This window comes from Sprattus sprattus, assembly GCF_963457725.1.
Source record: "Sprattus sprattus genome assembly, chromosome: 6".
NCBI classification, from domain to species: Eukaryota; Metazoa; Chordata; class Actinopteri; order Clupeiformes; family Clupeidae; genus Sprattus; species Sprattus sprattus.
In genome coordinates, this window is record NC_137925.1 from 8,667,664 (window position 1) to 8,685,163 (window position 17,500).

At 47.2% G+C, this 17,500-nt stretch overlaps 1 protein-coding gene across 1 annotated transcript in view; it reads right to left on the minus strand.

Annotated features, from left to right (window-relative positions):
- Positions 1 to 4,975: 4,975 nt before the first annotated feature.
- The window catches only part of grin2cb (glutamate receptor, ionotropic, N-methyl D-aspartate 2Cb), a gene marked incomplete at both ends in the record, with an annotated part of 52,027 nt that continues 39,502 nt past the window's right edge, over positions 4,976 to 17,500 (minus strand). Inside the window, 5 exons of the mRNA XM_080840792.1 lie at positions 4,976 to 6,406; positions 7,838 to 8,070; positions 9,689 to 9,876; positions 11,628 to 11,788; positions 15,831 to 16,060. Coding sequence (XP_080696918.1) covers positions 4,976 to 6,406; positions 7,838 to 8,070; positions 9,689 to 9,876; positions 11,628 to 11,788; positions 15,831 to 16,060 — 2,243 coding nt within the window. The remainder of the gene's footprint in view (positions 6,407 to 7,837; positions 8,071 to 9,688; positions 9,877 to 11,627; positions 11,789 to 15,830; positions 16,061 to 17,500) is intronic.

A 17,500-nucleotide genomic window follows, 5' to 3' on the forward strand; every position in this document is an offset into this window, starting at 1 on the left:
TGTGGAGGAACAGAGGCCGAGGACGAGATTAAATCACTGTTATTGGTCCATCAGCAACACACACAGACACACAGACAGATACACACACACACACACTGTTATTGGTCCATCAGCAGCACACACACTCACTAACACACTGTTATTGGTCCATCAGCAGCGGCGGCGCCTGGCAAAGCCGCGCCTGGAAAAGGAAAATGAAAGTTTTTTTGATAGTTGGATTGTGTGTGTGTGTGTGTGTGTGTGTGTGTGTGTGTGTGTGTGTGTGTGTGTGTTGGTTCTCCTGCCTCTCCTGAAGTAGCCCACTTATCTGCTGATAAAAGTCTTCGGTAATTACCTCAGCCCAGGGTCACCTTGATGCAGGATAACACACACAGACACACACACACACACACACACACACACAGGTGAGGAGATGCTGAGAGGACGCTCTTCACTATCAAAAACATGCACAGAGATGCTAAGATGACAGGCCTTGCTATCACTCACATTCACACATTCACACTGATGTATGAACACACACAGACAGATATACACACACTCACACACACACAGACAGATACACACACACTCACACACACACAGACAGATACGCACACATGCACACACACACACACACAGACACATACACACACACACACACACAGACCGATACACACACAAACACATGAAGACAGATACATTCACACACACTCACACACACACACACACACACACACACACACACACACATACTGTACATACAGATACACACACCCACACTCACACACATACAGACAGATATACACACACTCACATGCACGCACACACACATACAGACAGACACACACACACTCACACACACATATATGTATACACACAGACAAATACACACACATTCACACACACACTCAGACAGACACACACACACACACACACACATACACACGCCCACGCACACCCTCAGACAGATACACACACACTTACATGCACATGCTCAGCCTGCACATCTAAAATGCCTGACTCAGACCTTTGCGTTGGAATGATCCGTTATTGTTGACGGATCCTTATTCACTTTGAATTGGGTGACCTCATCCGTTGCCAAACTGAATTGTGGCTCCCTTGGGTCCCGTTGCGTTCTTGAGGTGAAAATTGAAAATGTTTCAACTTTTCAAGGGCAACGTCAGCCAATCAAATCACCTCTCATGCAATACGACAGCACAGGTGCTAGCCAATTAGATCGCGTTTATGGTCACGTCTCAAGAGCGTGACCATGGCGGACCAAGATGGCGGACCAAACTCTGTAGATGGTCATATTTGTAAATAAAGTTGTTTGTTTGACCTTTTTTTTGCTAAGATGTTTTAAAAGTTACTGAGAAATAGAAACTGTACAGAAAAATAAGTCTGAGGGGATTTGAGAGGTGTCTGAGCCAGCTATCTAATGTTGCTAATGATGCATGCTACTATCCACAAGGTAAACAGCTCACTAGCGGTGCGATTGGTTTGTTGACCTGTCAATCTCACAATAACGTCTCCGTCAGTGGTGGCTCCTGAAAAAATTCTCAGGGGGGGCAATTTTTTTGATAATGATTAAGGCGACCCATTCAGTAGGTACATTAAGTTATCTGATTTACTCATACAGCAATACCTTTTTGTCCACTATTGGCAGCAACCAACAGTAATATCTCCCCTCTTTCTACATAGCTAGAGTAGCAAGATACAAGTGGAACGCTATGGAAGAAAATTATATTCAGGAGCCTTCATAAGCAAACATGATGTGGCTCCACATTAAATGATCCCACTTTTTCATTATCCACACGTCTCAAATGTTGTATGATGTAACATAGCTGAACAGGACATGATATGTCCACTAACAACATAAAGAAGGGGGCAACATATGTCAAAACCAACGATATTTATTGACTAATCTTGAAAGTATTGGCTTACAAAAGCAAAATAAGTCATCACATAAAACATTATTCAAAGTTAGTTCACACTGTGAAACCTATGAAAAGTGACAGTGGTATATAGAAATACAGACCGCGTTAGCCACTTCACGACCGCGATTTTCTTTTGTTCCAATTTCCCTCCCTTTGTAGAAAACTGTTGAATGGATACTTTTGGTCTAGGAAGTCCTAATTGTTTTTTTGGTCAATTTATCTTCATTATTACAATGACTAAATAGAAGTTTCTGTCAAAGAGCGGATGGAGTTGTTGTGCTGAACAGGTGCCATCTTGACATGCCTTTGTCGAAGCTGTGTGACGTGACGTCCTCATTGGTTTTTACCATAGGCTTTTGCGTCGCTTACTCATGACTAGACTTGGAGGGGCTAGCCCTCCCGGAAGCCATAGAGAATGCATTGAGAGCTCTGTTTTGTGAAAAAAAACGCATTTAACATGGGAGTCAATGGGAGAGGTCTGGGGCGATTTTCATTTTGCCCAACATCGCCCTGAAGGGGCGGGGCCATTTGAATCACGACTCTAGGCTGACTGAATGACTGTTACCTGATTCGACAATGACATACAGAGGCATATCAGACGGTTTAGTGGTAGAATCCGACAGAAAACAAATATGAAATTTACATTTACATGTAGTCGTGCAATTGAATTTATACATCAGGAATTATTATTATTATTATTATTATTATTATTTTTTTTTTTCCTTTTCCCATAGGCAGTGCGTCGCCCCAATCACCCTTATGGACGAGCCACCCTGGTCTCCGTTATCAACACAACCCCGTGTGGCAGGCTTCTCCTCCGCCATCCGTTGGATCAACGCATTGCAATGCACACGTCTGAGTTAAGCATAATTGTGGCCATGAGGTGGTCACTGCTTACACACAGAAGTAGATGTACAGCTAGTACTTTCAGGAGTGTGTGATCTGAAGGAGCCGAGGCCCCACACACACACTTTTCTCTCCCAGGCTGGATTTTTGACACACACACACACACAAACACACACACACACACACACACACACACACACACACACACACACACACACACACACACACACACACACACACACACACACACACACACACACACACACACACACACACACACGTTTTGGATTTCGGGCTGTACTCAATATTTGCTACATTCTTTTAGAGTGCAAGGATTTAAAAACTGCAAGTGCTGCGGCCTTTTCTTTTGCCTTACATTTTTTATAATGTATTTGTGTGATTCTTAATTGTTCTGTCTGTTGTTTAGTTACACAGTTTTCTTACATAACCCTGTGTTATGACTTCATGTTTTTCGGGTAGACACTGAAAGTGATCATTATGCCATTATTTATCATGTATTTCTGTGATTCCTTATTCTATATATGTTGTTTAGTAACACAGGGACAATGTTCATGTTGTTTCGGGCAGACACTGAAGGTACGATTGATTATTGTGTGAATCTGTGTGATTCTAGCCATCATGAGGGACTCTTTCAAGTTTTTTTCTGGGATTAAATTTCATTTAGATCATTAATTCTGTACCTCTTCATTTTCATCACTTCTGTGATATCACAGGTCCAGGTGTTACTCAAAGCCTCCCACAGAAAGACCCAAAGCACTGCAGAGCATTTAAATAGGCCTGTGGTGATTTTATTAAAGACTGAATAATCTTGATCATATTAACAATAGAATAATTCTATTTACTTCTTTCAAAAACCAATTAGAGAGAAAGCGAGAGAGAGAGAGAAAGAGAGAGAGAGGGAGAGAGAGAGAAAGAAAGAAAGAAAGAACGAAAAGACAAACTTGGAATTGTCAGACAAAGAGAAAGAGACAGAGGAACAGAAATAGGGAGAGTGAGGAAGGAGAAAAACAGAAGTGTGTGTGTGTGTGTGCAAGAGAGAGAGAAAGAGAGTGAAAGACAGAAGTGTGTGTGCATGAGAGAGACAGAAAGAGAGTGAAAGACATAAGTGTGTGTGCATGAGAGAGACAGAAAGAGAGTGAAAGACATAAGTGTGTGTGCATGAGAGAGAGAGAAAGAGAGTGAAAGACAATGTGGATTTAATCTTAGATAAACACAGTTAGCTAGCCCTGGTGTTAGAAAAAAAAACATCTCAAGATATTTCAGAACGTCTGAAAGTGTTTGCAAAAGTCAATTTCACACGGGATTACATGGAGGAATACCAAATCCACTTTCAAATAACCAGAAAGGTAACTAGTATGTACACACTGAGCAGCCTTGTCGCTCTCCGCTGAGCAAACAGAACAGGACTCATCCAGCGAGAAAGAGAGATCCAGTCTTCCACACAGCTCGGCACGGACATGGGTCAGGATCGAGACTCTACCCACGGCTCTCCTCTCTCTCTCCGTCAGCAGAGCAGCCAGCGAAACGTGTCCAGTCCTGTGTTCAAATGTGTCCTGGTCTCCATGACGACACGGCTCCAGTCCCGTGTTCAAATGTGTCCTGGTCTCCATGACGACACGGGTCCAGTCCTGTGTTCAAATGTGTCCTGGTCTTCGTGGCTACACGTGTCCAGTCCTGTGTTCAAATGTGTCCTGGTCTCCATGGCTACACGTGTCCAGTCCTGTGTTCAAATGTGTCCTGGTCTCCATGACGACACGGGTCCAGTCCTGTGTTCAAATGTGTCCTGGTCTTCGTGGCTACACGTGTCCAGTCCTGTGTTCAAATGTGTCCTGGTCTCCATGGCTACACGTGTCCAGTCCTGTGTTCAAATGTGTCCTGGTCTCCGTGGCTACACATTATCGTACTGAGGGGACTAGCCACAAGAGGCATATTTTGAACTGCGGGTACTTTAGTTTTTTTTGCTTTGATCACAATGCAGAGAGTTTGTCTGGTCTGTCACAGCCAGTCTGTGTGTTTGTGTGTGTGTGTGTGTGTGTGTGTGTGTGTGTGTGTGTAGGTGTGTGTAAGAGATAGACTGTATGTCTGTGTTTTTGTGTATGTGAGTATGTTTGTATGCGATTATGTGTGCACAGGTGTGTTTTTGTGTGAATACGTATTTCTGGTGTGTGTGTGTGTGTGTGTGTGATGGGTCCTTACACCTCTGACTCCAAACTAGATATCCGGCCCCAAACCATCTGTGGCGCCCCATCACCCATCCCCCCACGCACCCCCACCCCCAGCGACTCATGGTAGGGCAGGGTGTGAGGGCTGCGGTACCCCCCGTAGACGCTGTCGGCCCGGGGCGCCATGCAGGGGAAGATGTGGCAGAGCTCCACGGGGCCGTAGGGCAGGGGTCGCTGGCACACGGGCAGCGCTGGCTCAGAGGTCACGCGGGTGGGTGTGCGCTGGAGCAGGCTGGTGGCGCGGCGCACTGCGGCGGCGTTGGTGTTGGTGAGCAGCGCCTCGCGGTAGGACGGCAGCCGCGTGGACTGTGAGTGCCACAGCTTCTGCTTCTGGCTCTTGCGTGAGTGGCCGCGTGACACGAGGCGCAGAGGGTCCTGCACCGGGTAGCACAAGCCCCCGCCAACCCGCTCGTACACCTCCACGCACGGGAACAGGTCAGGCACGTCCGTGTGGGGTGCAGCCAGCACAGAGAGCCTCTCGCTGGGCTGCCGGACGCGCTCTGGGCCCCAGGTGGCCCGCAGGAAGGAGGGCCGGCGATGGGCCTTGCGTTTGCTGATAAAGGGGATGTCCTCGTGGACCCCTGGCACCCCGGGCACCCCCATCCCCCCCGGCTCGCCGTACACCCTCACGCAAGAGTTGCAGCTGGCCACGCCCGCCTCTGCCATGTACACGGCCCCAGGCGGCAGGACGTGGTTCTTCCCGTAGAGGCTGGCGGGTCGAACCTCGGTGTACTCCGGGCAGCGGCGCAGGTCCAGGGCGTCCAACGCGTAGTTACGGGAACGCTTCTTCCTGCGGAGGCTCTCCACCGGACGCGCACACACCGGCGTCTGCGCAGCCACCTCCTGGTGCTCTGCGTAGATGTCCGGCACCTGCAGCTCCCCGTAGGTGCTGAAGGGGGCGCCGTTGAGTGTGGGCGGCTGCATGGCCAGGTGGGGGGTGCTGAGGCTGGAGACCGGCACCATGGCGTCGTAGACGGCGCCTCCGCGGGCGGGCAACGTGTAGCGCAGAGGGGTGGGCCGGGCCATGACTCGGGTCTGGGGCGGCGGGGCGGCGTCGCTGTACTGCAGCGTGTAGGGGGGCGTGGGGGGGCGCGAGAGGGGGGGTGGGTGATGCTCGGGGACGTTGCTGATGTAGGAGAAGTGACCCGGCAGCATTTCCGTGGCAGTGGCGGTCACCTGAGGCATCCTTGCCGGGAGGCTGCCGCTGTAGCGACTCCAGTTTTCGATGGTCCTGGTAGCGTTGTCTAGGGAGTTCTCCACCTTGGAGGAGCTGACGATGTCCTTGGCCGTCTGGAGCATCTTCAGCATGTTGGCCTGGGCGTAGTTGGTGGTAATGTCGGGGTTCTGCATGCCCTCTGGTTTCCCAAGATCCTCTACTCCGTTGAAACAGCTGTACATACCCTGAAAGGACAAACAGAAGAGAGAGAAATAGCATTTCAAGTTTAAGTTTCTGGGGAGTAAGTTATGATATTTCACCCCCTTCTTGAGGAGATGGCTAACACAAACACGACGATTGTATTCGCCAAGCTGCCAGATTTTGTTAGTTAAAGTTAATGATGCAGATAATTGCAGTAATTTGGCTAAGAGGGTGGAAAAGTTTATCTCGGGGCGAGTCCGGCCGTGATTAATTGCCACAGTGCTGTACACAGGCGTGAGGAGTATGCATCTGCGGGTGCAGTTCTGCACTAACGTTGAATTTAGCAGATTAAATACTTATCACCATAATTGTGCCGAGTGAATTAACAAAGAACATTCAATAACATATTTCTATTCTTTTCCAACTGTTCCTTTAAACGACGGGGACTAGGCATTCACAACTTTATTCATCTTCAGCAGACTTTACACTGTTGTCTTAATTGCTTTTTTTTGTATCCTGACAAAAGACCCCTTTCTAGTAAAGATGACCATTACTGGTCCAATTTACTTATGAAACAACACATTTTGAAAGGTTTCCATCGAGCTTCCACTGAGAAATGGCATAATGTATAAATGATTCATCTGTTTGACGTTTGCATGAAGTCTGTAGTTTACGGGAATGTTTCTGGCAGAGTAAAATGGTTGTAATGACCTATAACCTATGCAGCAGAATTAACTAGCAAACATTGACAAACTTTCAAATGTTCCCCACTTTCATAAAGGCCTGTAGAAAAGACCACTGAAGGTCAACTGAAATAGGAAATATTTAAATGTTTCAATATTTAAATTTAACTTTAAATGCGTCCATAAAAAGCCTGCAGGTCACTTTGAAACAAGGGCAAGGAATCTCTGCAGGCGTGACTGGATGTGTGTGTGTGTGTGTGTGAGAGAGAGATAGAAAGAGAGTGTGTGTGTGTGTGTGTGTGTGTGTGCCCAAAAGGGTTTGCCAGGGTAAAACTGAGAGAGTCAAACAGAGATTGTCCCATGGGTCACAGCAAATGACCATATTCGTGTCCTCCAGTGACAAAAGGTTTCTGACATGGAAACAAAAGACAATGATTAATTTCAGGCAGAGACTGATTAGTGTGTCTCTGCACACCAGGGGCCAAATGCTGTAATCTAATGGGTCCTTGCTGATTATTAAAAAGCTGAAAGCAGAAATTGGCTTGAGTTTTTCCAGAGCAGATGGCTACTACAGTCATAATAGTGTCATTGCTAAACAGAAAACCTTAGAAGGATGCATTATTCATCTAATTGTTGTACATTTAGTTATATCTTTACCCTGAAAAAGCTTGTGAGTATGTGTCAGTGATCTTAAGTATGTGCATGTGTTGCTGTGTGTGCTTGTATAGGATTTCGTGTGACTTTGTGTGTGTGTGTGTGTGTGTGTGTTTGTGTGTGTGTGTCTGTACTCACCCTGCTAATAGCGAGCAAGAAGTCGAGTTGCGGGGACTTGTGGACGGAGTAGCGCAGCTTCCAGTAGACAAGGTGCTCCCAGGCGAAGACCAGCAGGCTCAGGCCCATGGCCACCAGCAGCATGTAGAACACGCCCGCCATGTTGTCTATGTCCAACTTAGAACTCATCACCTCATTCTTCTCATTCTGACAGATACCTGATAACCACACCGTCTCCAGGCGCTGTGTGTCACCTGTGCACGCATACACACACACACACACACACACACACATGTCAGTGTCTGATTTAACACACACATTTTCATTACCATGTCTAACACACACCACCGTTTTACAAAACCCTGATACTGATATACTAATACTTTACTACTGTAGTAGTTATACAACAGCTGTAATGTTTGCCTATTGTAACATTACCCGCTCTGCCAGATGCTACAGTAGGTAGACCAAAGGTAGCTGCCATAGCTCTATAATGTGTCCCTATATAAAAGTTATATATGAAGAACTCTATATGTGGTACTGGTTGTAATGGCTTCCCAAGCAATAGCAAACCACTAGTCAACTAGCAAGCATAACTAGCACTCAGTTCCAGCCAACAGCTAACATTAGCTAATTTAGCCGATAGCATATTATGATAGGGCACTAAAGATAGTTTGTGTTCAAATATCTGCTCATACGTTGCCTTCTCTCACACTACAGCACATTTTTTAATTGGTAATCAGACAACCCATAAATGGTCACATGGCAAGTGACATAGCTGGCAAACTACTAGATAATCCGACGTTGGAAATCAGCATAAAGTTTAATCTGGGCATTAGCCGAGCATCAGGTAGTGTTAGGGCTGTGTAATCCACAGGGGGTTGTGTTAGGTCTGTAAAATCCACATCAGGTAGTGTTAGGGCTATATAATCCACAGGGGGTTGTGTTCGGTCTGTAAAAGCCACATCAGGTAGTGTTAGGGCTGTATAATCCACATCAGGTAGTGTTAGGGCTGTATAAACCACATGGGGTAGTGTGTTAGGGCTGTATAATCCTCATGGGGTAGTGTGTTAAGGCTGTATAATCTGTCTTTTGCTGGGCAAGGGTTAGAGATCCTCTGCTGCTGCTGAGCAATCACACTTCTCACATCTCTATTTTTATTTCTGTGTGTCTTCTCGACGCGTTCAGTGAATGAGGGAACAGGTGTCTCCAACAGAATGAACTCATTCAGGCATTAGCACATGACCACAGTATGAGCTGTGCAATGGAAGAGGGGGAAACACACACACTCACACTCACACAAACGCACACAGGCAGACACATAGGCTCACAGACACACACACACATATGTCACACTGAGCAGGGTGCAGGCTGCACCTGCTGAGATGAAGGATATTAACATCAGACCCCCCCACCCTTCGCTCCATGGATATCTGCTGGCAGACATGGAGCAGATCTGGGACACACACACACACACACACACACACACACACACACACACACACACACACACACACACCACACCACACCACACCACACCACACCACACCACACCACACCACACCACACCACACCACACCACACCACACCACACAAACACACACACACACATACAGACCCAGTCTGGCTGTGACTAGCCATGTAATCACTACCACACCAAAGCCAACCCCCACATAACCTATCCAGGTGTGTACTCACAGCATAACATCCAACTCCCCCCACACACCCCCCCCTGCCTCGCCCCACACACACACATACCCTCACCCTAGGGCTTACCTATCCAGGTGTGTACTCACAGCATATCATCCAACTCCTCACACACACACACAACCCCCCACACACAAACACTCACACACAAAGACTCTGGTTTACCGTCGCCTAGGAACTGCAGCAGGGCGAGGTCGATGGGTCGCTTCCAGCGCGATTCCTTCTGGAGGGCGATGCCGTATCCGGTGGTGGCAAACACCTTCCCTGAGCCAATGGTCACCAGCTTACAGCCCTCATCCTTCCCAGCCATGTAGTTCAACACCGCCGCGTCGTAGATGAAGGCGTCCAGCTTCCTGTGGGCAGCGTGCAGGAGAAGCCATGTCAGCACACAACACTATTTGGATTGGGATTGGGATTGGGATTGGGATTGGGTTTGGGAATGGGATTGGGATAGTCCGTCTACAGAGAGATTTCAGATGATTTGCTAAAATTCTTTCTAATTCTTTGAAATTATTCACTGAACATCAACTTCACCAAACCCATTCCCAAACTCAAACTCTGACCTTAACCATAAATTGTAGATTGACAGATGGTTTCACATATCACATCATATAAAGGATACAGATAGTTACACATATCACGTCATATAAAGGATACAGATAGTTACACATATCACATCATATAAAGGATACAGATAGTTACACATATCACATCATATAAAGGATACAGATAGTTACACATATCACGTCATATAAAGGTATCCGAATTCTGTCAGAGGGGCAGGGGACCAGTCCATGTAGCTCATAACTCTCTGGTGGTGTCAGGGAGTTGAACACCATATTACAGAAACATATTGCATTCGGTGGCATATCCATGCATCCAGCTCTCTGGTAAATGTGGTATGTAGAGTGTTTCCTATTTCCCAAAGCTCATCATTACCTGAATAAGTTACTGCGGCTCCATAGAAAACATATGGAGTGTATAAGGGAGACGCCTTAGCTCATTACAGTCGTGACTCAGTTAAGATTAGGTAAGCAGTGAAGCATGATGCGGGAAATTCAGACTATGATATATAAACCCTGGACTGTGTGTGTGTGTGTGTGTGTGTGTGTGTGTGTGTGTGTGTGTGTGTGTGTGTGTGTGTGTGTGTGTGTGTGTGTGTGTGTGTGTGTGTGTGTGTGTGTGTGTGTGGCCCTATGCTCTATGCTACTATAACCAATGGACTGCATGTGTGTGTGTGTGTGGCCCTATGATAACATAACTAATGGGCTGCATGTGTGTGTGTGTGTGTGTGGGCATGTGTGTGTGTGTGCGTGTGTGTGTGTGTGTGTGTGTGTGGCCCTATGCTAATGTAACCAATGGACTGCATGTTTGTGTGTGTGTGTGTGTGTGTGTGTTTCTGTGGCCCTATGCTAATATAAACAATGTGTGTGACCCTATGCTACTATAACCAATGGACTGTGTATATGTGTGTGTGTGTGTGTATGTGTGTGTGTGTGTGTGGGGGGGGGGATGTCCTGTTCTAATAACCCCTTGGACTGTAAACCACTTAGGAGCTCAATGCTGCTGTATGGCAGATGAAGACATCTATCTCCCTGGATCTCAAACATTAACATACAACCATTTGGTTCATCAATACAACTCCATTAGCTAATCGCTAATCAATCAAATGTAATTAGTGATGAGTGATTGGGCCATTATAACAAACCAGTAATTACCAGGGTGGGCACAACTTCCAATTAATCATTATTGCCATGTTTTATGTTTATGGAGGTTACATGTAAGAGTGTTTGGGGGGGTGTTATGCGTGTGGACTGCACGCCAATTTGTTTGGTATGCATTGTATATTGTGTATTGTGTATGTGTGTGCATATACAGTGTATATATAATCTTTATTTCAGACGCCAAGTTCCATATAAAATAACAGACATACAACTGTGAACACACTGTATGTGTGTGAGCTTAGTTAGTCTTGGCACTGTTGAATACTTCCTCCAAACCATTCTGTTTGTAGTTCATTGTGTGTGTGTGTGTGTGTGTGTGTGTGTGTGTGTGTGTGTGTGTGTGTGTGTGTGTGTGTGTGTGTGTGTGTGTGTGTGCTCACCCTGTTTTAAGGCTGTTGAGTGCCTCCTCCACACCCTTCTGGTTGTACTTCATCATGTGTGTGTGCATGTCGGGATAGTTGCTCCGGATGTTGCGCTCCGTGCTCCCGTTTGGGACCGTGCCAAAGCGGAATGGGGGGTAATGCTCCTGGGGCTTCTGGAACTGGGGGCAGAACAGATACATGGGGATAGAGAGAGAGAGAGAGGGAGGAGGAGAGAGAGAGGGAGAGAGAGAGGGCAGAGAGAGAGGAGGAGACAGAGAGAGGGAGAGGAAGAGGGAGAGAGAGAAGGAGGGAGAGAGAGAGGGCAGAGAGAGAGGGAGAGGAAGAGGGAAAGGAAGAGAGACAGAGAGAGAGAGGGAGAGGGAGAGAGAGAGGGAGAGAGAGAGGGCAGAGAGAGAGAGGAAGAGGGCAAGGAAAAGAGACAGCGAGAGAGGGCAGAGAGAGAGAGAAGGAGGGAGAGAGAGAGGGAGAGAGAGGGGAGAGATAGAGAGAGGAGTGAGAGGGTGAGGGAGAGGAAGAGGGAAAGGAAGAGAGAGGGAGAGAGAGAGAGCAGAGAGAGAGAAGAAGGGAGAGGAAGAGGGAGAGAGCAGAGGGAGAGGGCAGAGAGAGAGAGAAGGAGGGAGAGAGAGAGGGAGAGAGAGGGTAGAGATAGAGAGAGGAGTGAGAGGGAGAGGGAGAGGAAGAGGGAAAGGAAGAGAGAGGGAGAGAGAGAGAGCAGAGAGAGAGAAGAAGGGAGAGGAAGAGGGAGAGAGCAGAGGGAGAGGGCAGAGAGAGAGAGAGAAAGTGTGGGAAAGAGAGGGAGAAACAAGATGAAAAGATAGAGAGAGAGAGAGAGAGAGGGAGAGAGCGAGATGGAGACAAGAGTAAAATGGAAGAGGAGAGTTAGTGATTAACATGTAAAACTGGGAATCAAACAAATGCTTTCCTTCTGTTCCTTCCTCCTGTGTGTACATTCACTAGTCTCTGTCCCTGTGTGTTTATATGTGTGCACCAAACACAGTGCACCTGTCATAAAGAATACAGTGGTGAGAGAGAGACTTTGCATTTGTCATACGACATATCGATGTATAGTACACTGAATCAAGGCTATGTAATGTGGTGGAGGCTGGATGCAGGTACAATATATCTGTCATGATCCGGCCCATTCCTTGCAGAGCCTGGTCCGTGTTTTCATAGGTATCCTGTCTTGTTGTGTGTTGTGTGTTGTTAGCTGTTTCGCCGCTCCGTGTCCATACGTCCTGCTCTTCTCTGGATCTCAGTGTTCTTAGAGTTTTGCCCTGGTGGGTATTTGGACTGTTTGTCCGTCTGATCTGCGAATTCCCAAGTTTAGGGCTCAGATCTTCTCTTCTGTTCTAAGCCCTGTGGACTCCTAGGTTCTTGCTCCTGTTGTAAGCCCTGTGGACTCCTAGTTTCTGCTGTCTTCTGTTCTAAGCCCTCTGGACTCTTAGTCTTCTGTTCTAAGCCCTCTGGACTCCTAGTCTTCTGTTCTAAGCCCTCTGGACTCCTAGTCTTCTGTTCTAAGCCCAGTGGACTCCTAGTTTCTGCTCTTTTCTGTTCTAAGTCCTCTGGACTCCTAGTCTTCTGTTCTAAGCCCAGTGGACTCCTAGTTTCTTGCTCCTGTTGTAAGCCCTGTGGACTCCTAGTTTATGTTCTAAGCCCTCTGGACTCCGAGTTTCTTGCTCCTTGTGTTGATTTCTGGAGGTTATGAGCTGTGGGCTGAATAAGCCTAATGATTTTCTGCCTGACTGTCTGTAAAAGGTTTTGATTTGTCAGGAAGGAAGGCGGCAGCAAGAGAGTTGATAGGACCGGGACAAGGAAGTTGGTCATGTTATGACCGAGACAAGGAAGTTGGTCAGGTTATGACCGAGACAAGGAAGTTGCTTAGGTTGTGACCGAGACAAGGAAGTTAGTCAGGTTATGACCGAGACAAGGAAGTTGGTCAGGTTATGGCTGCAGTGGACTGCAATGGAATGGATACTAGTGGCCAATCATTGAAGATCATTCGCCACAACCAGTAAGTAGTAATTATACTTCAAACACACACACACACGCACGTACACACACACACACACACACACACACACACACACACACACACACACACACACACACACACACACACACACTATAGCATGATCCCTAAATGACCCCATTATCTCTAGATTGAGTTAAAGATTTTCCCATTCACTTAGATGGAAGCTAATGTGGCTATCGTCTGGAGTTCATACCTCTGAGCCTTCCCTTAATAATAGATATTGACATCCCTGAAAAGGATCCTATGTTTTATCCCAGACGCTAAGTGTGTGACCAGTTTTAATCCAATCTACTTCTTGAAATACACAGTAAATGCCTTCATATGTTAATTTCATCCCAAGCAAGAGCCTGGTGTGAAATGTAATGAAAAGCCATGGAAAGGAAACACACGCACACACACACACACACACACACAAACATTCACACACACACACACACACACACACACACACACACACACACACACACACACACACACACACACACACACACACACACACACACACACACACACACACACACACACACACACACACACACACACACACACACACACACACACACACACACACACACACACACACACAAATTGAAAGAAAAGCTATGGAAAGCTAAGGCTTTGATCTGTGTAGAGCTGAGCACTAACTTATTTTCCATTGAGATTTCCTGACAGATGACCTGACCTTGAGGGGATGAAGACACAACGCTGCCCGTGGCAATACGACTCATCTTTGTTTGGAGGGAACTTTCACATCTCACTGACAAATGCTGCAGGATATTCAACCTGCTTTATAGGCCCAGATGATGTATGAGATAAGGGTGTGTGTGTGTGTGTGTGTGTGTGTGTGTGTGTGTGTGTGTGTGTGTATAGCATAGGCTTATGTATGTGACTGCATGTCTGTGTGTGTGCGCGCATCTATTTACATCGAATGAGTGTCTGTGCGTGCGTGTGTGTGTCTGCCTGCCTGTCTGCGTGCATTCGTGTGTGTGTTGTTTGAGTGTTTGCTTGTGTGTGTGTGTCTGTGTAACTGACCAGCTTGCTTGTATCATTTGAAAGCCCCATAATCCCTTGCTGCTGTAGAAGCAGTGCAGCGTGGGAAGACATTTCCGGCACAGAGCCCTTTAGTATAGATGAAACAGTCAACACTGCTTTAATTCAACGCAGTGCAACCGTGAAATATGGAACCACCACTAATATGGCCATGAATCACTCTTGGCAATTCTATTAATATGGCCGCGAGCGAGTGTGTTTGGTCAGGTCGTTAAATGATGAATTTGTTGTTTTCTGTCCCATTGGGGTCTCACTTGAGCTCTCTGCAGAGTTGGTGTCCTGTGTGTGTGTGTGTGTGTGTGTGTGTGTGTGTGTATACTGTGTGTGTGTGTGTGTGTGTATACTGTGTGCGTGTGTATACTGTGTGTGTGTATGTGCTGGAGTACACCGCTGTTACACTAACTCTGATGGAGAGGGGACGAGTGGATCTGAGGTGACCTTCGGAATGACCTTCAATGAGTGATGGGGATAGAAATGAATGTGCTGTAGAACTTAATTAAGAATGAAATAAAGATTGATGTCATTTTTTGATGTCTTTAATGACGTAGTCTTAGTCTGGATTATATTTTGATACCGGAGTCTACAATAGAGTGACTAAATCAAAGTATGGCAGGCTTTACGCTACTAATTAGTCGCTTTTTGACAGTAGTGAGGCTTTCATGTTGATGTTCTGCTGACAGTCTGTTTTTGAATACAGTCACATACACACACACACACACATTCACAGAACAATCACACAGGCCACGCACACACACACACAAAGATTTTCTATGGAGTCTCCAGATCAGACTGATTTTCAAAACACACATGCACACACACATCTTCTTGTTGCTGAGGCCAGAGATATACTGCTCCTGGATCATGAACACACACACACACACACACACACACACACACACACACACACACACACACACACACACACACACACACACACACACACACACACACACAGACACACACCTTCTTGTCGCTGAGTCCATTGACCATGTCGATATACTGCTCCTGGATCATGAACACACACACACTCACACAAACGCACACACACACACACACACACACACACACACACACACACACACACACACACACACACACACACACACACACACACACACCTTCTTGTCGCTGAGGCCAGAGACGGTGTCGATATACTGCTCCTGGATCATGAAGGCAGCCAGGTTGGCGGTGTAGCTGGCCAGGAAGATCACAGCGAAGAAGGCCCACACCAGAACCATGATCTTACTGGTGGTTCCCTTGGGGTTCTCCACCGGAACCGAGTTATTGAAGACGATCCCCCACAGCAGCCACACAGACTTCCCGATGGTGAAGGTCGGACCACCCGGATCTGCGAAATAAGCCAAGACATTTATATTACATATCGTTTTCACTTTGCAGATGCTTTTACCCACAGTTACTTACCACACAATACATCTATGCATTGTGTTTTATCATCACCTGCTCCCTGGATATCTAACCAATGACCTTGGTGCTGTTTGCAACCTTGCTCTGGCACAACAGGCGAGTGATGGATGCGGCCACATTTGATCCAGACTCCAGTGCTGTGTGGGGATCCAGTGCTGTGTGGGGATCCAGTGCTGTGTGGGATCCAGTGCTATGTGGGATCCAGTGCTGTGTGGGGATCCAGTGCTGTGTGGGGATCCAGTGCTGTGTGGGGATCCAATGCAGTGTGGGGATCCAGTGCTGTGTGGGATCCAGTGCTATGTGGGATCCAGTGCTGTGTGGGGATCCAGTGCTGTGTGGGGATCCAGTGCTGTGTGGGGATCCAATGCAGTGTGGGGATCCAGTGCTGTGTGGGGATCCAGTGCTGTGTGATGACTCAGAGGGAGGTCAAAGTTCCCAGTCCTCTACAACTCATCAGGGTCTTCCGTTGCCATACAAGGACATTGCACACCCTCACACATAAACACACACACACACATACACACACACACATACAGAAACCCACTCGCACACATACACACACACACACACACACACACACACACACAGGAACACACACATGGGGTGTGAGTATGGGTATTGACCTTCACCCCTCTAGAAAGGTTCAGCTTTAACACAAATTGGACTAATCTGCAGCAGCTGGCCGGCATGTTTAAGGGCTCTTCTCAAAGAGCCAGATAGCAGAGAGGAGAAAGAGCCAGACATCAGATAACGAGCAATAGCCAGAGAGCAAAGAGCCAGGAAGAGCAGAGAGCCAGGAAGAGCAGAGAGCCAGGAAGAGCAGAGAGCCAGGAAGAGCAGAGAGCCAGGAAGGGCAGAGAGCCAGGGAACCCATGAATCTGGGAATTACAGTTAAAGAGTTTTCCCCGCTTGTTGTGAGGCAGGGGGTAGCGAAGCTGCTTTTGTGAGGCAGGGGAATGCGTAGCTGCTTGTTGTGAGGCAGAGGATAGCGTAGCTGCTTCTTGTGAGGCAGGGGATAGCGTAGCTGCTTCTTGTGAGGCAGGGGAATGCGTAGCTGCTTGTTGTGAGGCAGGGGATAGTGTAGCCTTTTGGGGATAGTGTAGCGTTTTGTGAGGCAGGGTAAGCGTAGCTGTTTGTTGTGAGGCAGGGGGTAGCGAAGCTGCTTTTGTGAGGCAGGGGAATGCGTAGCTGCTTGTTGTGAGGCAGAGGATAGCGTAGCTGCTTCTTGTGAGGCAGGGGATAGCGTAGCTGCTTCTTGTGAGGCAGGGGATAGCGTAGCTGCTTCTTGTGAAGCAGGGGATAGCGTAGCTGCTTCTTGTGAGGCAGGGGATAGCGTAGCTGTTAAGTTTTGGTGCAAAGACAC